This window comes from Podarcis tiliguerta (genome assembly GCF_965153285.1).
Source record: "Podarcis tiliguerta genome assembly, chromosome: 5".
Lineage (NCBI taxonomy): Eukaryota > Metazoa > Chordata > Lepidosauria > Squamata > Lacertidae > Podarcis > Podarcis tiliguerta.
In genome coordinates this window covers 75,076,536-75,102,226 of record NC_139538.1, presented here as the reverse complement: position 1 = coordinate 75,102,226, position 25,691 = coordinate 75,076,536, and the positions used below count along the sequence as shown (strand labels likewise).

The 25,691-nt window shown below is 45.7% G+C and overlaps 1 protein-coding gene across 1 annotated transcript; it reads left to right on the top strand.

Moving 5' to 3' along the window:
• Positions 1-1,063: 1,063 nt before the first annotated feature.
• On the top strand, positions 1,064-25,508 carry MMRN2 (multimerin 2). Its single transcript, XM_083439951.1, has 7 exons — positions 1,064-1,651; positions 14,424-14,546; positions 15,677-15,783; positions 17,421-17,495; positions 18,665-18,817; positions 20,328-22,202; positions 24,426-25,508. The coding sequence occupies exons 1-7, from the start codon at positions 1,389-1,391 to the stop codon at positions 24,803-24,805; spliced, it is 2,976 nt and encodes a 991-aa protein (XP_083296077.1). The 5' UTR covers positions 1,064-1,388; the 3' UTR covers positions 24,806-25,508.
• The last annotated feature ends 183 nt before the right edge of the window (positions 25,509-25,691 follow it).

The window sequence follows — 25,691 nt, the reverse complement described above, 5'->3', positions numbered from 1 at the left end:
ATGGGCAGCTCAGGGAATAATCTTTCCTGTGAGAATGGCATGTTTTAAATGTGCAAGAGTTTTCATCTTTGAAATACTGAAGGTTGTAAGATGGTCCTGCGATCAGCGCCAGATGTAGGGCAGTGTGGGTGGTTCCCCCATACAGGGCCCCTAGTTGAAGGAGAACAAATTATTAGTAAAAATAATAAAACCTACATTTATATGGTTACTTGCTCAAAGTTAGGGGGCGGATGCCAAATTTTGTCCTCTCTCAGGGCGCCATATTGGTCTGTATTTGGCATCAAAATCTTGAAGCATTCAAGCCATAATGAGGCCACCATCTTGCTAAAGCTAAGCAGGTGTGGGTCTGGTCAGCCACCCTGGATGGGAGACAGCCTGAGAACTACATGTAGGTTGCCTTGGGTTGCATGATGAAAGAAATGTAGGATATATAAGGTAAGGAGATAAAGAAATAAATTGTGGTATTTGCTGTAACCAGCTTGTACTAGTCTTTAAACAAGGCTGTGTGTCCCCACTGGAGTTCAGAAAAGGAGCAGAGAATATGGCAATGGCCACAGAATTCAGTTTTCTGAAAATGTCAGCCTTCGCTTCTAAAAAAAAAAGCAAGTTACTAGACCTCATGACTACAAAGATATAGCCAAAAATATGTAAGCAATAGCAGCTGGATGATTTTGACTATCTGCTGTGGGATTTCAATGCCCTGCATAGCTCCTTGCTCCTTCCCATGAATAGCAAAAACAGAAAGCATTATGCAAAACCGTATTATGTATACAGGCTTCAGGATCTCGGGTCCTGTTTTCTTGGTGCAGAATTTGGACATCCTGGGCACAGGATGTTAATATGGTTGAGTGCAAAGTAAATGCAGCCCTGCTTTTATGTCACAGCAATTTCCAGCCTGTTCTGTGGCTGCATCGGGCTGCTTAGTGTGTGGCATGCAGCTTGGGAAAACTGCTCCATCACTAAATATTTTCTTTTCCTTGCCTCCTCATGAAAGCTAACATCCTTTTCCTGCTCCCCAGCAAGAAGGCAGCTGATAAAAGATCCAGTTCTTGTCTGTTGATAGTTTCAGAAGCTAGTAAGGAAAACACACCGAAGTCCCCGTCCCCCCGCCCTTAAATCAACCACAACCACCCCCTGCCTCTCTCCTACACACAAACTCACACACCACCTCCCCGACTGAGGTCTTCAGGGCCCCCCACAGGAACCCACATTGTCTGATGACCTTTAACATTTCCACTGTAGCTGGGAGGGCCGATAGCGTTGCTTCCGTTCTTTGTTACGTGCCATTCCTTTTTCCAAGCTTGAGCTTAAGGAATGGTGCAAAGGGGATTGCAGGAGCAATTTGATTTGAAGTGCAGGGAAGTGTAAGAGCACCAAGGAAGGAGCCCATGATGATAGCTAAGGTCTTCTTCCTCTGTGGCACCCTAGTGCTGGCGGAGTCAGACCTGCATTCAAGATACCCTGGGCATCCAGATCACAAGCAGTGGCCCCAGGACCGCAAGATGCTAACAGACCCACAGCCATCTTCTTGGCCAGAGGAATATTGGGGGGAGGAACACATCAGTGAAGAAGTCCTCCACCCGGCTGCCACCATTGTGACCGATGATGTGAAGGATTATGATGATGCCAGAGAACATCAACCTCGTCATGAGTAAGTATCGGCCAAAAAGACTTTCTGTGACATCTATGTTGCACCCCATTCATGAGTAGACACATAGAAGGTCAGCTTCACTCAAAATAAGTCACATTCACCAGGGTAAGCGTGTATAGGATTGTATTCATAAGGAAATAATTGTGGAATTAGAAGGATAGTTGGAGATTCTAGATATACATTCTAGGAGGGGGTGAAGTTTATTATAGAACGTCACTGGACCACACAGCCACGGAAGCATCCCATATTTTTCATTATTCTTTTCATTTTGTAAGCCTATTAGCAACTGAAAGCAAACAAATGGGTATTAATGGTAGCAAGGGAACAAGATGGTTTGTTTCTGTTCAATGTTTTGACCTAACTCATGCAAACACGTTAATTTTTACAGCCATTCACCTACAGTTTAAACAAACACACACAAAACTAATGACTTGAAGAGCTAGCCTTGCTATTATTTGTAATATTTAGTGAAACTGGAAATGTATTTGTTATAGTAATTTATATTTCACCTTTTACTCGAGGTGGCTCACCATTTGAAAATAGAAGCAATCAAATTCGGAATAAAGCAAACAAGAAATTATTAAACAGTGTCAGTGTAAAACAGGGGCAGAAGAGGCAATGCTTCAATTAAATGTGCAGTAGGACCTGGAGCGTTGTTCAGCTAGAATCAATTACTGATATGTCTTTCATGTTGACTTATTCATCAAAATCAATGGGATGTGCCATGTAATCCTATACATGTCTACTCAGAAGTAAGCCCCTTGGAGTTCAACGGGATTTACTTCCAGACGGGGTTGGTCCACCCATAAAGTGAAATCCCATGGGGCTGCACCCGTATAGGAGCCCTGCCACTGCCACAGAAGGAGAAGCTGCTGCGGCAGCTCCTGGCAAGGTCTCGTGAAATCTCAGGGCTCCCCAGTACATTTCAGAGATGTCCAGAGCATGTAAAGAGGTCCTTGGCTGATGAGATATAAAAGCCAATGTAGAAAGCTTAATGAATTTTTCATTGCAATACCTCTTAGTGCAGAGCTGTGCCTGCAGCAGCAGCCGCAGCAACAACAACCCAACTCTTTATATTTACAACTCTGTGCTGCTAATGTTTGGCTCCTTTGCTTTGAAAGTCTCAGTTACCATAGGTAAGCACCCACCTTAGCTGACAAATGTGGAAAGGGATGTGTGTTTGTGTCTCTTACCATCTTAGCTTACTGGATCTCCAAAAAACGTGGTCTCCATATTGTGTTCATTGTGCTCCATTGTGCTCTCTTCCTTCTGAGGTATGTTCAACATGGTGCCCCTTCTGTGTTTGCTGAGGGTTTAAGGGTTCTCAGAACATGGGCTCATGGGAGAGGGTCGATAGGACATGGGACTCTTAATCTCAGGGTTGTGGGTTCCAGTCCCATGTTGGGTGAAAGATGGGGGGGGTGGGTTTAGAGATGACTCTTGTGGTCCCGTCTGTTGAAATGTACGGCAGCCCATATGAAGCACTCGGGAGTCAAGCTGCATTTTAAGCAGGGCTTTATTCCAGTTGCTGTCTTGCATTATCATAAAGCAGTCTTCTTACATCCAGGAATCAGCATACACAGGTGGGATTACATACAGGGGAGAAGTCAACCATACCTTTTTATACTAGCTGGCTATAAACCAGTTAGGCAACACCCCGTGTCTCCTGAGGCCGACCCATCACACGATACTGAGTCAGCATTTCCACTTAGCACAGCGTGTTAACTCCTTGATATTCACTCCAACACTCCAACTATGATTCTACGAAGAGGCACAATGCAGCCACTGGTGTGCAGAGAATAAGCGTGCCAAGTTCTGAAGGAGAAATTTAGCGCGTGTGCACACAATCCACACATAGGCTGTGTCCGCACATCATATTAAGCCATAAACTATCGCTTAGCGTGCATGAGTGAAGCGCACCTACTTCATTCCTCCCCGCTCATTCTGAAAGGAAACAAACCAAGATTTCTGTCTTGGCAGAGATTGTGGTTTGCTTTGGGTCATCTCATCCCATTGATGAAACGCTGGGGTGTTGGGAGTAAAAGCAACAAAGTTTGTAGTTGTTTACCTGAACTAGGATGGGTCTATAGACAGGCAACCTGTTTTTCCTCCTGTTGGTTCCTTCTTTGGTAGCTACTTGTTGGCATGTACATTACTTCTTTTCAGGCTTATACTTCCTCCTCCTTCTCTAGTCAGTCTTTCTTAGCTTGTCCTAGTGTTCCCTTAACCTCATGACTCCATAGTGGACACACATGAGCTTGTGCCCAGGATGACGTTTGCAGGAGTTAATAGAAGTTAACTTCCTTTTATTCATTCAGGTAGCAGTCTTACCAGACTACTTTCTGCACACAGCTGCAGTATATTTACCAAACTCCAACGAATGATACACACAATGTTTTTTCAAGTTGGTTGGCCAGGGGTGCCTCAGGACTTAAAAGAAATCCAATTGGAAATCCATAACAATATAAAGCTACCTATTGGTTCATCCCACTGAGCTATTCCAAATGGCAGAGTAGATCTAAGCCTCCAAGGCACCAGGTAGATATTTCTGGTCCTACTACCTGATATATTTTTACCCGAGAAGCTGAGGGATGAAATGCAGAAGTCTGTGTGCAAAGCATGTACTCTATTGCTGACCAAAGCCCCTTCCTCAAGAACTGCAGCACCAACCTGACTTTCGTTTCCTCTGATGATGTAATGCATGTTACATGCTGCGGTTGTGTTGGTGCTGCAAACCAGAATTATTTTGATGACATTTTGCTTGTTCATGCATGTGATGAGCTGTGAATCATATTGGCTGCTGATCTTTGTTTATCTTCACGGCATGATGAACAGGGCAGTTAGCTGCGTTGACATCTAAGTTACCCTGACGGAGCATTTGAGACACTCCCTTCTTAATGCGCCCGGAGTGGCTGACACCTGAGGACTGCAGGGCAGATTCCTTGTGGGGAGATCAGAATCAGTTAACCTCAACTGTAAGGACTCAGCTTCTTCCTTCAACCCATCCACAACTACAACAGAGAAGCCACTTTTTAAAGAGATGCCAGTACCCAGTGTCATGAAACTAGCGCAGACTCAACCCTGAAGGTGCAATTGTTTGTTGAGGCCAAATACTTGGTGACGTGTGACACATGGTTTGAGCTGTTCCTAATTGTTTTATGACAAGTTTCCTTGCACATGCCGGTGCGCACACACTCCCTAATCAGAAATGCCCAGGGCATTCTTGGGTTGAAGACTGAAATCGAGAAGGCAGCCAAAGGGGGAAATGTCATAGTAATGAGTGATTTATGTAACTCTCACATAAACTGGCTACATGCCTGTTCTGGTTACCTCTGGTAACATTTATATGCACTCCTAAGTACTGTGCCCTGGAACAATTGGTCATGGAACCAATCAGAAGGGAGGCAGCCCTGGGCTAGATAACCCTCATTGTCTCTTCCAGCTCTACAGTTCTATGAGTCTAACACTGGACTTAATCTTACCTGGTGGCACATGTAAGCATTGTTGAACTGGTTGGAAACAGTGAAAAGAGACCAAATATCTAGACCTTACTCACAAACTAAAAATGAACAAATCACTGGGTCCAAGTGGTGTCTACCCAAGAGTTCTTAAAAAACTCAAAAGCGAAATTCTCAACCTTCCAAGCAAACCGCACGACTTCTCCCTAAAATTGGCTTCTGCATCTGATGACTAGAAAGTGGACATCAGTTTTTGAAAAGGGATTTGAGAGGGGATCTGGAAAACTACAGACTGGATAGCTTAACGTCTCCTCTGAGAAAACTGGCCGTAAACACTGGACTCCAACTCCCATGAGCCACCATGGACCAAGGTCAAGGATGATGGGAGCTGTCCCGAACCTTTGGCCTGACCTGACGGCAAGTCAGTATGTCAAGTCCCCAGTCCAGAGTCAATCCACGTGTCCAAAGGAAGCACAGTCCCACAGAGATCCTGGAGCAGTTGAACAGACGCAGAACCTCAGCCCTGTTGCCCTTTTATACTTTGAATGCTGATTGCAGCATCTGGGCTTGACGAGGCATGTGGCCCTCACCTGCTCCAAGCCTACTCCAGCTGAGGAATCACAACCCAGAGCTAGCACGCCCCACCTGGCCAGCTAGGGAGCTGGGCTGTGGGCCCTGGCTTGCCTCAGTCCCCTAGGGTGCTGCTGCTCCCTATGCCTCAGAGTCCACTGTGTTAATGGAGACAGGCCCCTCTGGCTCTGGTGATGGGTCCTGCTGCTCTGGCTCCTGTGCACTGACCCCCATCCCCTGTCATCATCTGTCACCCTGTGAGTACTTCCTACATGAACCTCTCCTTCCCCATGAACAGCTTACCCCAGTGTGTCCCAGTCCTGACTACACAACCTGCTGGCATCCTCTTCCTCCTCTCTGTTGTGCTGCCAGTTCATGGCGGGAACTATCATCTAGCAATATCTGGAGGGCAACAGTTTCCAGTTCAGTAGGAAAGAGAGGGCTCTTGTGCCACTCTAAAAACTGGGACCACCAGACAGTGGTGTCTTTGAGGGTGATAGAGAATGGCCATCCTTCACTTCTATGGGGAGAAATTAAGTGCTGCTCTAGGAAATAGCACTGAATTGTGGGGGGGAACATGCCCTGTGTTCTGTAATGAACTTGCTTCTGTGTTTACCATATTTTCTGTTCTGGGATTGATTTTGTATTTCCCTGCCCCTCCTTGCTCTTCCAATTTAGTTCTACTAATTGGAATTCATTGCTTTGATAATTTGTCACAGAAGTGGGAGGCGGTATATAAATTCTCTAAATAAATAAAAGGTACGCACGCGTTCCCTCACGTACGCATGCGGCGGTTGTGATGCTCTCCGTGTGGCTTTTGCACATTTTCTAAGTTGAAAGGGCTTTCCATGTTGGAAATGCGCCGTGTCTGAAAAGGCCTCAAGTGTAGGCGTGAGAGGAAACCATTTCAGTTGCCAGATGGAGACATCCGTCGGCTATATATAAATCTATCCCGGCCTTTGGATGTTTTCCCACACAAGGTCATATACAATGTTATACTGTCGGCTCATGTCTCACAACAGGTGGTTGGTTCAATGTATGTCTGGAGGAGGAGAATCTGCTATTTCAATACATTTTCCGGTATTTTGCGATGGCTTTGTCTAGTTACAAAGAAGATATGGAAAGGAAGTTTGGTGATGTGACCGGATACAAGTTCTAAGATCAGGAAATTTTGGAACTCCCCCCCCCCCCTCTTTTCCTCTAAATCAGAAATGGCTGTGCAGGCCCCAGACGAGTGTCTAGACACAGCGGTGGGCTGGATGGGAACTAATAAACTGAGCCTGTATCCTGGTGAGGTGGCATCTCCGTGGGTGAGAGGGTCGCAGGTCTGGGAGGTCATGAAATTGCCTCTCTTGAATGGGGCCACACTCTTCCTGAAGGAACTGGTGCGGAGTCTGGGGGTGTTCCTAGATGCAGCACTATCACAGTGTGGCCAATGGTCAGGAATGATGGGAGCTGCAGTTCAACAGCATCTGAGAGGCCACCAGTTCCCCATCTCTGGAGGTTGGCTCTTGCTCAAAAGAGCAAAATGCTGGAATTGTGTCTTACGATGGTGCATTCTGATGAATTCTGGTGTCATTCATTATTTGTATCTTGGGTCTTATCCAGATGATACATTTTTCAGTTGTGGAAGCTGCATACTTCCTGAAAGACAATGCATTTTGTCACTGGACCGTTGTGGTTTCCGGGATGAGCAATCCTGACATACTTTCACTCTGTTACCTTATTTGGCCCGACTCTTGTCATCAATAGAAACAGGGGCTAGCAGGCAGAGGCTGGAACTGGGCAGTGAAAATCGTTGTATTAACCTGAGAATCACATCTAGAAGAAATTTTGCCTGTTCCTTAGAGCCACAGAAGGGGCTGTGCTGGGGGTGATAGCATTCTGAGAAACGATGTGGTGTCAAGAGAAAACCATCTCTAAGCTTTTGTTCACAGTCTTCCCAGGTGTTTCAACAATGGGGAATAATGGGTTGTAATATGTGCGCTCAAAGGCTTTGGATAGCTGACGATTACTTGTTGGCATCCATCTGTCTCAGGAGACAATGGAGGTGATTTCAAGTAGCACCAAAGTGACCTCTCCGGGGTGCAAACTTGGGCAGTGTGGATGGAGGTCCTGGGCTGCCCAGATGACAAGACTTCACTCTTGGCCTCTGCGGTGTGGTCCAAGGAAAAGCAGAGCAATACGTTTGGCACCAGCTTGGCTGCAGGAGTTGCTGGAAAGAGATGTACCAGGCACCATCCAACCGTTTTAGGGAATCCACTCTGAATTTGTGCGGGGTTTACTCCTCAGCCTTTTCTTCTCCCAAAGATGTCCTCCAAGCCAGAGGAGGTTTAGGATCAGTTTTCCTTCTCCTAGACAGGCTACCTTCCCAGGTTGATGAGCCCTGATGATTATGAGGTACCAGCATATCTCACCTGCTTGGGAGAGGGGAGATAAACAGCTGGGGAGTTGGTTCTGAGTCTGAATTTTTATAGCTGATGCCACTTTATAAACTAGCATTGGCAGGTTGGTAGCCTGTCCCCTACTGCAGCTGTGACAGGCCAGGGAGAACATGAACAAATGTGTTTTCATTTTCTCTCTTCTCTCCCCCAGTACAGTAAAATTCCTTGGGAGGGGGGTGGAATATTACAATGCTATAGGGGTTTTGAGGGACACAGGTGGCGCTGTGGTCTAAACCACAGAGCCTAGGGCTTGCCGATTGGAAGGTCGGTGGTTCAAATCCCCGCAACGGGGTGAGCTCCCATTATTCGGTCCCAGCTCCTGCCCACCTAGCAGTTCGAAAGCACACCAAAAAGTGCAAGTAGATAAATAGGTACTGCTCCGGTGGGAAGGTAAATGGCGTTTCAATGCACTGCTCTGGTTTGCCAGAAGTGGCTTAGTCATGCCGGCCACATGACCTGGAATCTGTCTGCAGACAAACGTCAGCTCCCTCGGCCTATAGAGCGAGATGAGTGCCACAACCCCAGAGTTGTCTGTGACTGGACTTAACTGTCAGGGGTCCTTTACCTTTTTATAGGGGTTTTGACAGTGGGTTTTTCAGTTTTATGTTTGTTGGCCTACACATCCTTGGGCTCAATTTGAATATTGAAAATTGCATAACTGCAGAGCTAGGCTAGGAATGGCTACAGGTCTCCAATAAAGTCACCTCATAGGAAATGGACCTTGGTGTGACCATGAGTGCTTGTCACTGAGGAGGGAAGTAAGAAGCCATGAAGCAAGATTTATTTCAGGTGCGGCGTTGTTATCACACACTTGCACACAGGCTTCCCTGCTTTCGATAGGCTGGCCAGATCTTTAATATAAGCAGCTTCTCATTTCCGACTGTCGTGTTTGGGTGATAAATGGGGGGCCGCAGGAACTCTCCTAAGTGCTGGAAGCAGATAAAAGCAGTGCGAAAATCCCCACTGCTCTCCTTCTAGGGAAGCCAGAACAATGCTCAGGCTTAATTGCTTGTTTGCTTTGCTTGGTTGTACCGGAAAACATTTGTAGTTCTAATCAGGCCCCTTTTTCAAACCGTCAAGTTTGCACCAAAAGTGCTAAAAAAAAACCAAACCAAACAAACCCCACCCCTGTCTCAGGTAGAAAAAAAACACACCACAGACACTGTGATCTATGTAATCTATCTGTCTGTTGTTATTTTTTAAAAATCTTGCAACATTTAGAGGAAGAAAACCCATCTGGCATTGAGTCCCTTGAACTTCAGCAGGGAATGACTACAAGTCAGAATAAGGCCCAATGCTGTGATGGGGTGAGGGGTGGGGTGCAATTGAGGCATGGCTTTTTTCAGCCAGAACTCAGTTCCTGCACCTTTCAGGTGGGCTTCGCCATTACAGTGGTACCTCGGGTTAAGTACTTAATTTGTTCCAGAGGTCCGTACTTAACCTGAAACTGTTCTTAACCTGAAGCACCACTTTAGCTAATGGGGCCTCCCGTTGCCGCCATGCTGCCGGAGCCCGATTTTTGTTCTTATCCTGAAGCAAAGTTCTTAACCTGAAGCACTATTTAGCGGAGTCTGTAACCTGAAGCGTATGTAACCTGAAGCGGATGTAACCCGAGGTACCACTGTATAAGAGAAAAAGGGCGGTGTTCATGGTGAGTTCTGGCACCTCTTTCTAGAAAAATAGCAATGGGTTCAGGGAATGGTGGGCCACTTGAAATAGCTCTGTGGGCCTGATCCAGTTTATAGGCCGTGGGGTTCCTTACTCCTGGAGTAGGCGGAAATCATCTCCACCTGGAGACAGACAAGGGAGAACTTGAGAAGAAAAGCCAAACTGCTGCCATTCCATGGGGTATCGGCAGGTATAACATTGCATGAAACAGGGGTAGCCACACTAAAAGCCCAGCTCTGAGTTGCTGTGGAAATTTGGGGGACACTGAGGAGAAATTCTCTTGCAGAACATATGTAAGGGATAAGCAACCTGGTCCTTATATGTTTGTTCTGAAACCTTGAACTTGGCTTGGTAACAGATTGTCTACAGGATCTGCCAAAGTGTAGCAGTTTTTCTCCAGAAGTAGCCCCTGTCTTTTGGACGAAAACATACTTAAACAACTGAAGACCTCCTCCTCCTCCTCCTCCTCCTCCTCCTCCTCCTCCTCCTCCTCCTACTTCTCCTCCTCCTTCTTCTTCTTCTTCCTCTTCCTCTTCCTCTTCCTCTTCCTCTTCTTCGTCTTCACAACTGCCTTCCAAAGCTAAGATTATTTGGCCCTTTGAGATTTATGTTGATTTGGCAAAGGGGCATCATTGATTGGTGTGATCCCTGAAGGGATGGTTTCAGCCAAGTCATAGAAAGAACAAGCTCTGATGACAGTGGTTTAGAAGGAAACATGGAGTTGTTCAATTATTCTAGACAATGGCTTTGGACTTGCCTGCACAGGGTAGCTAATGTAAGGGAAATCTGAAATCTAAGCTGCAGTTACTACAGCGGACGATCCCTTCGCGTAAAGACGAAACCAAAATGCAAACCACTTTCTGAATTGGCTGTACCTCTTCTGTTGCGGTGGCGATAATGTGAATTAAGTAGGAACAAAAGATGCTTTCAGAAGAGAGAAAACATTTTATCATTGCATTAATCTAGTGCAGGGAAAGTCTTGGAAACATCTCAGAGGATCAAAAATCCATTTTCAGCCTGCCATCTTCTGACCTCGGCTTCCCGTAATGCTTCTGAATTGGCGCCTTTGGACTTTGGTCTAATGAGAACGTTTCCCATTAGGAGACGGTGTCATAAAATGGGTGATCTCATCCAACTACACTTTCGTAGTAGAGAAACCCCATGAAACCATCACCCCTCGGGCTGCCCAAGGCAAAGGACAAAACGGAGTCCACCGCCAATCCTGTATCTCACACGCATTTAAAGCCATAGAAAACCTCAAACTCAAGAACTTGAGAGAGCATCTTCTCCCCTATCTACCTCCCCATCTCCCTAGATCAGCAAAGGAAGACCTCATAATGGTCCACGTGTTGGATGAGATATGAGGTGTGGGTCCCTGGGAAAGGGACTTTTCTGTGGTGGCTCCATGTCTATGAAAGTCTCCTGGCCCAATTCATTCTTTTAGACAAAAGGAAAATATGTACCTCTTCCACCAAGTCTATGGAAGTGGAGCAAGGAGGGTGTATGTGTGTGTGTGTGTATTTGGGTTTTCCATGTATACACCCACTAACAATATTTCTCTAACAATTTTCCATATTCCCCCCCCCCTCCTCCCCTGGACTTCCCTCATATTCCCATTTTGTTTTATTTCCAGATTACCCTGTGTGTTTCCCCCCAAAATTTTCCCAATACATATAATCTTACTTTTTGTTATATACAATTGTGTTTGTTTATTCTAACCTGGAGGGTTAGGATCAATGTTATGAGTTTCCCCTTGATGTACTGTTGTTTTATAAGGTCTTAAAATCAATTTGGTATAGTTTTCCTTAAGTTTGTACTCCTTTTGCTTCTGTATACTGCCCTATGACTGTAGGATAAATCAGGACTCATATAAATCTGTGAATAAATGGAGGTTTGCCTGACGCCTTCAGTATACACTTTCAGGTGCCAGACTGAAACGTTTCTCTTCAATCAGGCTTTGGGCTGACAAACATCCTATGTCCTTCTATGTTTGTGGGGGGGGGGCATTGTTTTGCTTTGCTATTATTCTTGTTTTCATCATGTGTTTTGCGTTTTTACCTTGTGTTTTTATGCTGTGAACCACCCTGAGATCTACAGATGAAGGGCTCTGTACACATTTAGTAACTAATAATAAAATAATGAATAAAATAATGCAGGTGCCAGGCAAACCTTTCTGGGGAGCACATTCCACAACCAAAGTGCCACCACAAAGAAGACCCTTTCCTGTGTTACCACTTGCCTCTCTCTCTCTCTCTCTCTCTCTCTCTCTCTCTCTCTGTGTGTGTGTGTGATTTATTAAATTTATTAAAAATTCTGTTTTACAGTTTAAAATACTCATTTTACATCCTTAAGATATCAATGACTTCCCTTCTCTTTCCGTGGTTCATTTTACATATCATAAATCCCTGCACATTTTACAAAAACTATACCATTCAGTATTCCATTATTGCATCCATCAAAACTTATTTACACTGTTGAACTCATCTTAATGCAGCCAGAGTTTTCAGCTGTGCACAATTATTTCCCATATATTCAATAAACATTTTCCAATTTTCTCTAAACGTACGCTCTTCTTGTTCTCTTACTCTGTGTGTTAAGTCTGCAAGTTGAGCATATTCTGTCAACTTAAGTTGCCATTCTTCTTTGGTTGGGACCTCACTCGTTTTCCATTTTGGGGCTAACAAAACACAGGCCGCAGTTGTAGCATACATAAACAACCTTTTCTGACGCCTGGGAATTTCAGTCTGAATTATCCCCAAAAGAAAGGACTCTGGGTTTTTTGGGAAGAAAGTACTTTTAAATGTGCTTCACTTTTGGCTGGATTGCGACCCTTGTTTTCAGGGCTTGCTTTCCTTGGTTTCCTGCCTCGGTGTACTGGTTGCTAAGTTCCCGCTCCTGCAAGTAGTGACCTCAGCCTCCGTTCTCCTGCTTTACGCACTTTCCCATTGTTTCTGCCACTCTGCCTTACAGCAAAAACTTTCCCATGTATGGCGATTATCAGAGATCAGTTCCCACTGGAAGATATAAAACTGCAGCTAAGTCCAGCCATTATTTCGTAGGTGTGAGCTCTCTCCACGCCAACAGAAAGCCGCCCAGTTTCAATGCAAATCTGACTACAACAGCTGAGGGGAAAGGTCTCCTGACCTTTCTGAATTGCCTGCATGGCGCTGGTGGCATTGTGTGGAAACGTTACGTTTTGTGTTGTTGTCTGCTGGCCTGCGTACTTCTCGGGAGAGAGAGGGATATTTATATCAGCACAATGTCGTTTCTCAAGAGAGCTCATTCGCAACCTGCGTGCCAGCACAGTTCTATGTGCAACAAGATGGGAGGCCCCTCAGCAAACAGCATTTTGCAACATTGCACAGGCAAAGGGCAGCCTTTTCCATGTTTGTAAAAACGCCAAAGCATAGTCTGCCAACTGTTAGTTTCAAGAAGGTGAGCTTTGGGACCAGATCACAACGCAGTCTTCACCAACTCCAGATGTTGTTGAACTACAACTCCCATCATTCCTGACCATTAAACCATGCTGGTTGGGGATGATGGGAGTTGGAGTCCAGAACTTCTGAAGCGCACCAGGTTTTGAAAGGCTGACCTGTGGATAGAAGAGGAGAGGAGGAGTTTGGATTTGATATCCTGCTTTATCACTACCCTAAGGAGTCTCAAAGCAGCTAACAATCTCCTTTCCCTTCCTCCCCCACAACAAACACTCTGTGAGGTGAGTGAGGCTGAGAGACTTCAGAGAAGTGTGACTGGCCCAAGGTCACCCAGCAGCTGCATGTGGAGGAGCGGAAACACAAACCCGGTTCCCCAGATCACGAGTCTACCGCTCTTAACCCCACTACACCACACTGGCGCAGGGTAACCAGAAGCAAACCAGGACAGGGGTTTTGTGACTTTAACAGTGCCTTTGAAGAGAGGATTTTTTGCCACGACACACGGGAGACAGAAACCAGAGGAGGAAGCATTTGGTTAGAAGGATGATGCACTGATTGGAAAAGCTCCCCCTGTGAAATTCTGCCTGCTGTGCACTCATGAAAGGCACATAGTGGAGGGAATGTGGACCACTGGTACCAAAATGTAGGAGAAACCGACCTATTAGCAAGGGGACAAGCAAAGGAGGATGCCTTCAGCCCGGTGTGGCTAGCCTTTATTACGAATACAGCACAACAACACAATGACCTACTCCCCCACCCCAGCATATGACTCAATATGGTTAATCTGATTCAACAATCTCCCCCCCCCCCGCTCCACATTCAAGCAAACCAACCAAGCCGAATGGACCCCCCAATCTTTCGCAATACCAACAAATTATATATATATATCCAGCCCTGTGATGCTGTCAGACAAACCCTGCACAAGCACTACGCAATAGAATGAAAGATCAATACCCCCCATCACTCTCCCCCTCCTCTTTCCACCCCCCCCCCAATTATATAATGCCTATGACAACAATGTCTCATACCAAATGTAAACAAATTGTGAATGAGAATCTGTGAAGGTGATATATGTACTTTCCTTTGTTTGTTGCACAATACAATCTTTAATAAAAACTGTTATGTTTGCCTGATATAGCATGTTGCCAATGGTAGCTGTTCTCACAATTCCTGCCTGCATTTCTCTCTTCTCCTCTAGGAACTGGTGCTCGTTTCCGCAGTCCCGCCTGGTCACGTATATTGCTGTTTGCAAGACAGAGAAATACATAATTAAGTCTCAGCAACCATGTCCAAATGGGACTCCAGATTGCCAGAAGATCATGTAAGGATGACAGCCTCTTTAATGGGGTTTCGTGATAACTTTAAGGCCTTGCCTGCACTATGAATATCCTGGAACTGGGAGACCCCTGTTCCCCTCACATTGCTATAGTGCCCAGGTTATTTGCTTCTAGAGGTGACTAGAGGGCAGAGAAAGGGCAGGTTGCAAGCTGGATGCGATTCTTAGCCCAAGCCACTTGCACTTCCCTCTTGATGTGCAGAGGCTGCTAGGATGCTCCTAGAAAAATATCCCAACACTCCTATGAGTCATAAAGAGATCGTTCAAGTTATCTAGAAAGAGCTCGGAAGTGGGACCTCTCCTCTTGCGTGCATTCCTGAATGCTATGCTTTGCTGCATGCCAGCTCCCACGAGGATGAGGCATTTTCTACCAGGTTTCTCATGGAAGTCCCCCCCCCACCACCACCACCATAGGCTAGGTTGGTGTCATGGACTGGTTGGATGCAGAGGAATGGCGGGAGGAAGCAGCTGGGGAACTACCAAATGAAGGATCAGAGCCCGAGGACGAGTTGTGGGACAATGGTGAGGGGTCAAAGGGAGAAGACAAGACTGGGAAGAGGTGTCAGAAGCTGGAGGGGCAACAGGGCTTAGTGAGCTGGGAGAGGCTGTGGCAGAGAGAAGTCAAGAATCGCAGGTAGAAGCTGACGCAGGTGAGGTGGAGGAGGGGAGGCCAAGATGAGTCATGGGTGTCTCCCCCTCCTGTTGTGATAAGCTCCCCTCCTCCAATCTCCAAGAACCAGAAGAGGGCTGAAATGGGCAGAGCAGCAACAGATTGCATGCAGGCACAGTCTCCAATTGCTTTGGGAAAGCCCTGGAGAGGAGGGGACTTAGATGGCTATGGGGAGGCAGGGCGTTTCAGTCTCAGCAACTGTTTACATGGAAGAAGACCGACAGGGACTGAATCGCAGTGCTCATTAGGCCTGACGCTCAGCTAAGTCAGTAGTGGTCATGTTTTTGCTAATAAAGCATTGAATTCTGAATTGCGGTTGATTTACCAACTGGTACGCTCTGTGACAGTCGGCATATTTCTCTATTAAGAAGCCAGTATACCCAATTTCATCATCTGAAATTTTGTTTGCCTGCTATCTCTCAAGTGTTTGCTTTCCTACCTCTAGGTACAGAGCAGCTTTGAAGCCCATTTACCAGGTTAAACAAAAAGTCAAGAACATTTTGCATTGGAAGTGCTGCCCGGGCTACTTTGGCAAGAACTGTGAACATCACGGTAAGCAAAGCCCTAAGGTGAATAAATGTTAAGGCTGGACACAGCTGTAGTGATATCTCATAAAATATACGGGGCACTTTATAGGATGCATCTAGTTTGTGCTGGGCATGCGCTGGGCTTGTTCAGTCGGCGTGGGATGCGGGTGGCGCTGTGGTCTAAACCGCTGAGCCTCGTGGGCTTGCCGATCAGAAGGTCAGCGGTTCAAATCCCTGCAACAGGGTGAGCTCCTGTTGCTCTATACCAGCTCCTGCCAACCTAGCAATTCAAAAGCATACTAGTCCATGTAGACAATTAGGTGCCACTGTGGCGGGAAGGTAAATGGCGTTTCCGTGTGCTCTGGCTTCCATCACAGTGTCCCGTTGCACCAGAAGCAGTTTGGTCATGCTGGCCACATGACCCAGAAAAGCTGTCTGTGGACAAACGCTGGCTCCCTTGGCCTGAAAGTGAGATGAGCACCACAACCCCATAGTCACCTTTGACTGGACTTAGGTAAAGGACCCCTGGACGGTTTTTACCTTTTTTATCCCAAGGCCCCTTGGGTCACCCCCCCTTGCAATGTGGAAGTCACTGCAGTGCAGTCTGCTCCTTGCTGCACTGCAAAGGTAACAGCAGTGAGTCTTGTTCAGATGGGAGAAGGAAAGGGATGGGCAGAGAATCATAAAATTGGAAGGGACCCCAAGGGTCATCTAGTCCAACCCCCTGCAATGCAGGAATCTCAACTAGATCATCCATGACAGGTGGCCATCCAGCCTCTGCTTAAAGACCTCCGAGGAAGGAGAGTCTACTACTTCCCAAAGGAGTCTCTTACCACCAGAAAGTTCTTCCTAATGTTTAGTCACAATCTCCTTTCTTGTAACTCGAAGCCATTGGTTCGAGTCCTACCCTCCAGGGCAGGAGAAAGCAAGCTTGCTCCATGTTCCATGTGGCAGCCCTTTAGATATTTGAAGATGGCTATCATATCTCCTCTCAGTCTCCTCTTTACCAGGCTAGTATTACCCATTTTGGTTTTTTTCCATTTTTCAAATTCAGTTTTGTTGGTGGTGTTAGCAAGAAAAATAATAAAAATTATCAGCATTTGGTGCAAATTTCTCCTAATAAACACATTTTATGTTGACTAATATACATGTTTTCAAGCCATTACCCCTGATAGAATGCGTATTTTTATGTGATTTCCCCACAAAATATGTGCATTTTCATACGCACTTTTCTTTTTGCATTTTTGTCTTCTTCTGGTAGAGTAGGGGGATGAGATTGGCAGAGGTTGGAGAAGTTGGTAAAGTTCCTATTTTATTTTATTTTTATTTTATTGCATTGACCTTAGCCTATGTGCTTTGGTCTCACTCTGCCCCAACTGCTGCAATATGGGGATAATATTGGCCAACCTTACAGGGCTGTCGTAAGGATTCTCAGAATGATTGTGAAGTGCTCTGAATACTCATAAAGTACTATACCAATGGTAATTATGTTTAGTTATATATTAGGTGCTATAATTCCAATTCACCAGCATGTCTGGAAGCAAGAGATTAATGTTAGGGATGCTTTATGAATCCAGACTCTACCTAAATGAAAAGAAGACCCTCCCCCACAGTCCTGAACTGCAATAAGAAAATCACTGACTTGGCAAATTTAATTTGCAGATCCTAATTTTCTTCCGGTGTCCACCAATCAGCCGGAAAGCTGGGAGGAAGAACGAGAAGAGTTCTCCAGCCAGAGTACGTTTTAATTCAATATATTGTTTCACCATTAGAATAATGCATCCCTTAAACCATTTATCCGTCTGCATGACATTTCTTCATAGGACAGAATATTTTTGCATTGTATGGTGTTGGTCTAGGGGACACGGGTGGCGCTGTGGGTAAAACCTCAGCGCCTAGGACTTGCCGATCGCATGGTCAGCGGTTCGAATCCCCGCAGCGGGGTGCGCTCCCATTGCTCGGTCCCAGCGCCTGCCAACCTAGCAGTTCGAAAGCACCCCCAGGTGCAAGTAGATAAATAGGGACTGTTTACTAGCGGGAAGGTAAACGGCGTTTCCGTGTGCGGCTCTGGCTCTCCAGAGCAGTGATGTCACGCTGGCCACGTGACCTGGAAGTGTCTCCGGACAGCACTGGCCCCCGGCCTCTTGAGTGAGATGGGCGCACAACCCTAGAGTCTGTCAAGACTGGCCCGTACGGGCAGGGGTACCTCTACCTTTATATGGTGTTGGTCTATTCAAGCAAAGCATAGCTGCCTGAATAATAATAATAATAATAATAATAATAATAATAATAATAATACAGTGCAATCATGTGTGTCTTACTTAGAAGTTAACTTCACTGAGTTCAGTGAGACTTACTCCTAGGTAAGTAAGCATAGGGTTGCAGCCTAACAGAGCTTTGCAAATGGATGAGAAACTAATGGCCCAAATCTCCCTTAAGTTAGTCATACGTCTTGTTACATTAGGTTCAGGTTACATTCTTTCAGGATACATACCACGATGACCCGGAAGTAACGGGTTACTTCCGGGTTTCGCCACTCGCGCATGCGCAGACGCTCAAAATGACGTCACGCGCATGCGCAGAAGCGGCGAATCACAATCCGCGGGCGCACAGGCGCGGTTTGCATTCTGCTCAGATTGCGAACGCGGCTCCGGAACGGATCCCGTCCGCAACCCGAGGTACCACTGTACTTGAACAATGGGTGTTGTAATGGTTCTCCCTGACATTTTCCCTGGTCTATAGGGCTGGGGGTGGGGCAGGGGGCAGAGTGGAGCAGGCAGCTGTTAGCTGTGTGCAAGGGTGCTCTGCAGTGTTTTCTAATGCTTTCCTCCAAGTAATGCTACCTTCCAGGCTGAGGTACGTTGTAAATGGTTTCATTTGTTTCTCCCCATTGTTTTTGGGATCAGGAGATATCGCAGAAGCCCAAGAAAGCCACGAAGCCCTGCTGGAAGATCTGCAGAACGATATTCACCAGGCCACGAGCAACTTGGGAGTCTTACAGAAGGTGCTTCATTATAACGGCAGCAGCACAAGGCGAGCAGCAAGCCACAACCAATCAGGTGAGAGCACAGCCACCAAAGGGTGGGCAGAGTTGGGTGCACAAGTCATTGATGGGCAGGACTCTTGACAAACCGGAGTGTGAGTAAATGAGGGCACGTTGGAGATCTGGAAGCCAAGCCCCATGTAGAATGGTTGGAAGTGTTGTGCGTTTAGCTTGGAGAGGTTTAAGAGAAGGCATTTGTATTTTCAAGTTTTGACATACCTCTTGCACTCATAGTCCTGGCTCCAGCCCAGAACCAGATAACGGGTGTGTTTACTTGTACGTAAAGAAGTATACTTTAAGTAGAGCAGCCTAAATGTACGAACTCAGCAGCTGGAAAAAGAGCAGGGTATAGTCAAGATGTTCTTGCAAGGCAAAGGAGCTGCAACAATAAATCCAGTCTGAGAGCAAGCGCCAAGGTTCAGGAGTCTGAGAATAGCAGCAAGGGTTCAAAGACTGCACGGGAGCTGTGAAGTCGTTCCAGCAAGTTTTGCACCTTGCCACATAGTCTCTTCCTCCCCTTCTGAATCCTTGTCCTTAAGTGCCTTCCGCTCCTGGTCTGAATCAAGGGTGCTCAGAGGGAACCATGACACAAAATTACTGGCCGTAAAAATCTGCTTCAAAATCTCCTTCCCCAGATCAGTCATCAAGCTCACTGTCTGAGCTTGGATCAGCCCGTTTTTATGGGTTACTGTGATGATAAAATGGGTGTGTCGAGCACTCAAGTCACTCTGAGCTCACCGAAGGAAGGGTGGCAATTAATTGTATTACATAATAATTCATGTGCTGCTTGCCCTGCCCTAAGTATATTTGCCCTAAGTATATTGGCCTGAGCATTCAGGATTGGTTGAGCTATGATTCCATCATCGGCATCTAATGATTATTATTAATTGTATTTATGAGTCACTTTTTCACAAAAAAAGTGGCCCAAGGTGATGTACAAAATAGTATAAGCATTAAAACCAGTTATAAGAAACTAGAACAGAATAAAAACCTAGAATCACATACATCCCATCCAAGTAAGAGGCCACAGATATCTAAAACCCTCCAACTTAGGGGTTGAGGGCCTGGTTTAAAAGAAATGTTTTGCCTGGTGGCTGAAACTAAAGATGGCACCCTGTGTGCTTCCCTTGGGAGAGCATTCCACAAGCAAGGAGTCACCACTGAAAAGGCCCGTTCTCATGCCTCCTCCTTCAAACGAGGCATGGGCAGAAGGGTCTCAGATAATGACCACAGAATCTGATATGGTTCATGTAGGGAGAGGTGGCCCTTGAGCTATTGGGGTTCCTCAGTGGCATACGGTTTTATAGGTCCAAACCAGCACTTTTGAGTTGCCTTGGGCTAATTGGTACCCAATGCAGTTGTGCCACAATAAAGTGTTATCTTCTTGCACTGTCTTGCTCCAGCCAGCAGTGCGGCCATTGAATTCTGCACCAGCTGCAGTTTCCAAATTGACGTCAAAGGCAGCCGCACAATTCTAAAGGAATAACTGCCCATGTTACCTTATATTGTTTTTATTTGTGTTTCAGAAGTACAGGAGCAATTCCTCCAGCAAACACTCTTTCCCCATGTGCAGAGTTTCTTGAAGGAACATTTCGACCCAGTCTGGGCAAGCTTCAATAAAAGTCTACAGGATCTTTCTGCTGCCGTGAAAAATCTCTCAAAGAATGTCGAGGCCAATCGGAAAAGTATAGAGAGGTTCCAAGAAAGCACTGTGCCCAAGAAAGATTTTCAGGAGTTGGGAACGAAGTTTGAATCCAAGGTTCAAGCCAACATTTTGAGAGTGGACCATGTGAAGAGAGAAATAGAGAGTCATTTACACTCCCAGCAGACAGCCTTACACTACAATCTCACCATGATCAAAGCAGACACTGATCTGAAGCTCAAGAGACACCAAAAGACACAACACTTCTATTTGTCAGCCTTAAACAGCAGCCTGACAGACATGAGACAACAGCAACACAAGCTTGAAGATGAGCTCAAGACTCTGAATAGAAATTTAGCAGTATACCCAATACAATTTGGCAGCCAAAATGAGGCATTTATTGAGAGGGACATTCAGATCCTCAATGAGACCCTGGCAGCACATGCACAGCAGCTGACCAAAATTTTTGATGAGTCTGATGAGGACTACACAGAACTAACCGATTCCATTGCGAACTTGAAAGCCACCTTGAAGCACGACCTGGAGGAGTTCAGAGTTGATTTAATAGAGAAGAGTCTTATAATAGAGGAATACAGGGATGATCTGGAAAGGAAGATTCTTGCTCTCAACGACACTCTGTCCAGTATTGAAGACAGCCACTGGGATTTAGAGAGGTCTCTGAAAGCATGTCATTGCGAAACACCATCTTCACATGTTGTTACAGAAGATCTAGTGAACATCACTCAGGTCAACAGAGAAGAAATAAAGCAACTTGAGGCACGCTTAAAGGATCTTAATGCAGCTTTCCCTATTATACATCAGGTTCTGGAAAGCCAACAGAAGCAGAGTCAAAAGCTGGAAGGTGGCATGTCCCTCCTCAATTCTCATGCAGAAAAGCTGTCTGACAATATTGGCATCCTGGAAAAAAATGATGAGAAGATGCACGGGCATATCAAATATCTCAACAGCTCTTTTAACTCTTTGTTGTTTGATGCAATGAGACATGAGCTAGCACTAAAGGCCTTGCTTGGAGAAGAAAACATGGAGATCTTGTTGGAAGAGGACTCAAGTCCTGTAGAATTATCCATAGAGCAGCTTCAAAAGACTATCAGGCTAATCTCTGACGAACTCAAGGAGCAAAATTATACACTGGAATATCTTATGAAGACAATTCACTCTTTGGAGATGATGGACCATGGAGACAACCCCAATGTCCATATATCTCTTAAACATCCTATGTTGGAAAGGAAAACAGAGGACACAGCGCAGGAGGTTACCACCCAACGCAGTGGAGTGGAACACATGGAGCCAAACCATGAAGCTGCCATGGAGGATGCTCTGGATAACCCAGCATATCACGATATCATGACTCTGAAGAAAGAGATTGGGCACCTCAGCAGGGAGATGCATAAATATAAGTTGCAGAGGGATGGTGCCAATTTCTGCTGTAATTACACCATAGCCAGCCTAGTGGAACCACTCAGTGGCTCAGTGGAGAATTTGAGGGAGGACCTTGCCTCAGCCCAGCAAATCCTTGAAGAGCACCTGCAGATCTTTCAAAAGCTGTTTGGAAGCAACAAGGAGTTAGCCGCTGCAAATGTAAGCTTGGATGTCACAAAGATTCAGTCGCTGGTGGGCAGGAGGATGAGGAAGCAGCTTCAAGAGGGGCAAAAAATGAGAGACAAGAAAGAAGCCAGCAGTCGTAGGGAAGGTACCTTAAACGGAAGAAACAAGATACATGCAGAGATCCTGGAGACAGGTACGTTTCTTCCATCAACCCCCTATAATAACCTCATCATGATTTACCCACCTGAGGCTCTCTAGATGTTTTGGACATCAGGCCCAGCCAGCTTGGGGAAGTTTATTATATTTCAAATATTTCTTAACCACCCTTCATCAAAATGTTCCAGGGTGATGCAAAAGAAGTGTAAATATTTCATTGACAGTGGTACTTAGGTTGTCGAACGGCTTGGCTCCCAAACAAATCGGCTACCAAACGCCGCAAACCTGGAAGGAAGTGTTCCGGTTTGCAAACACTTTTTGGAAGCCAAACTTCCAATTGAGTGCAGGAAGCTCCTGCAGCCAATCGGAAGCCGCGTCTTGGTTTTCGAATGGTTCTGGGAGTCGGACTCCCGGAATGGATTAAGTTCAACAACCAAGGTCCCACTGTACTTATAAAAGTATTTATATACTGCCCTCTCACAAAACATCAGGGTGGTGCAGAAAGGAAGTCTCCAAGAGATGCCTGCCGAATCTCTGCTGGGTGTTCTACAGCATGGGAAGCCCTGGTTAGAAAAGAACTAGTTCACACCCATGAACAGTTGCTGCCAGGCAAGAGTAGGCAGTTGTGGGCTTGGGCAGGGAGTCCTGGGACCCTCCATATGCTGCTGGACTCCAGCTCCCATCAGCCCCAGCCAGCATGGCCAATGGTCAGGAATGATGAGAGTTGGAGTCTAGCAACATACTAGGCCAAAGATTTCCCCATCCCTGGCAGACAAATAACCTGACCTAGCATAAGGCAACTTCTTAAATTTCAATTGCATTAAAGCATATGATATTGTTGTTGATTATGATGATAATACCCCACCCATCTGGCTGAGTTGCCCCAGCCACTTTGGGCAGCTTCATGTCCACAGGAACATCTAGATCTATTTCATATTTCCTCTCGGCAAACTCCACTCTTATTCTGAACTATTGATCAGGAAGCTTCTGGACTCCATCAAGCCAGTCCTGTCAATAAGTGCAGAAGAGAACATTTAGTCCGCTACACTCTGAATTTTGACGGAACACATCCTAACAAAGGCACAAGAGCCATTATGATGCCAGCACTTTCTGAAGCTTAGCATCAAATGAGCATTTTCAATTTAAGCCAGAGTTTGCTTGGAGCGTGAAAAGTAGGTAATCCATTGCACAGAAAGAAAATAAGTATTTAAAAGTTGTTGAAATTCCCTCTTCTATAAGAGTGCCACTTTTGCCATGCCATATGCTGGCAAAACTCTGTGATAAAATTCAGTGAGATTTATAAATGGCTTACAGGGGTGGGTTTGCATGGAACAAAAGGGCACATAAGATATTGTAAGTTTCACAAATGGGGGGCAAGGATAATACTGAGTATTTTAAAGTCTTATCCTATCCAAACGAACCTTAGTTTCCACTTGAATTGTTTTGAACTACTGTATTTCCTGAAAGGGCGGCACGGGTGCCGTGAGACGGCCAATTATGTAAAACGGTGAAGAGAATAACTCAGGGAGTTTGCGCTAAAGAGGCACAGAACTCAACAGTGGTTTCTTGAATTAGTTTGCTCATTGAATTACAGTGTAGCTCCATCTCCTGGCAGAACAGTGCTTTTGTTTTGTTTTCTCTGAGCTGTAGTCTAGAAAGGTGTGTTTCAACATTTTGACAACTGGGAAAACCCATGCAAATTTCCAGAGCCAACCTGCAGATTTGGTATGATGGTCTCGCCACCCCACTGCCCCCCCCAACATCCCCTCCCTTCTCTTTACCTAGTGGTAGCTATAACAAATGTACACTAAGAGGTCCCCCCCCCCAAACCATTATCCTGTCATAGTTGCCAACAGTGTGCCATGGAATATGTAGTTTTTCCCATTACAGAAGCCCTTAGAGCAACTACCGCTCCCGTAAGCCCAAACAGCTAGTCACGGAGGGAAAGAAAAATACCTCTTGCCACCCCAAACGTTCCCCTCTTGCCTCATCCGAGTACCTGGCAAAGGGGGAATGTGGGGCAGGGGTGGCTTTGTAATGTGAGACAGTGACAAATCCAGGAATTCTGCAGCTGTACTCAATATCCAAGCAGGGAGGAATTTGGGGAAATGGAAGACTTACCTCGTTTTTGAGATGGAAGCTCACCTCAGCGCCTGGCCTGGGAGACACTTGAAAGCATCTTGCCTGGTAAATTGGAAATGTTCTGGGACTTTGGATAATTTTACCCACTGTATGTAAACTCTCCCTCTCCCCCATCTAGGTACCTATGTGGCCTTTTATGTGAAGTATTCGGAAGCCAGAGGAGAGCTGAGCCTCAACGGAACATATCTTAATTACGGAGGGGGTTATTTCCCTGAACACGGCTACTTCAAGTCTCCTCATACTGGGGTTTACCTTGTTGCCATCAGCGTGGAGCTTGCGCCAGGACCTGCTTTGGGGCAACTGGTCTTCAGCAACCGGCAAAGAATGACGCTCATCGACACCAAAAAGAGAAAGGCAAGTGGAGGCTCTCTGGCTACTTTTGCACTTGTGGAGCTCAAGAAGGGTGAGCTCATGTGGTTTGAACTGGTGCAGGGCACTGGAGCGAAGCAGAACCCAGCTGGATTAAGCATGGCTGGATTTCTGATATTCAAAACTTGAAAAATAAAAGGTCCCAAATGATACTTTGCTATACACACACGGCTAACCTGTACTAGCCCAAAGACGGCGAGTTTTGCTGTGTGCACTTTTAAATGTAGTCCCAGCCCTTGATTCGCCTCAGTGCTGCTTCCTAGAAATAGTTCAGTCGTTGCTTAGCGGTGTCACAAATGAGGAAGAAATGGAGTTTGTATGTTGCAAAGGCTTTGTGAAAGACATTAGAGCAAGGATGGGTCACTTGTGGCCTTCAGCTGCTGCTGGATTCCCAACTCTTCTTGGCCCTAGCCATGATCAGTCAGGGATTATGGGAAATATCAGGAAGCCCCAGGTTTCCCCCACTCCATCCCTTTGATACTTTATCATGCATTTGATTCTATTCTTCCTCAGACTAAAAATGCTCCCCTTGTCTTATTTATAAGAACATTGTTCATTCTTCACCGGATATAAGTTTCCAGTGGAAAATCATTCATTTCAAGATTTATTTTTTTATATAAAAAAAATCCAGGACAGGCCCTCCTACTTAAAAAAAAACTGGCATGGTGTCATTCTCTGTCATGCTAGCAATATCAGAAAACACACAGGAGGGACTTTCAGATGAACAAAATGAGGCATTTCTATTCCTAAAGTGTTACGAAATTATGGTGTCTATACTTACGAGGACTGTATCACTTTGCATACATTCTCAATAAATACTCTTTGTTTTGTACACCTGGCTGTAGTTTTGCTTTGCACATTTTAATAGTTCAAGTGCAGGAATCATAAAACTTCCACTGATAAGCATTTAACCCAGTTTCATGTAGATGTGCAAATACTGGACATCAAATGATTATTTCAAGGCCAAATTATTGTGAATAAAACTCCTCATATGCATGATTCCAGCTAAGTTCCA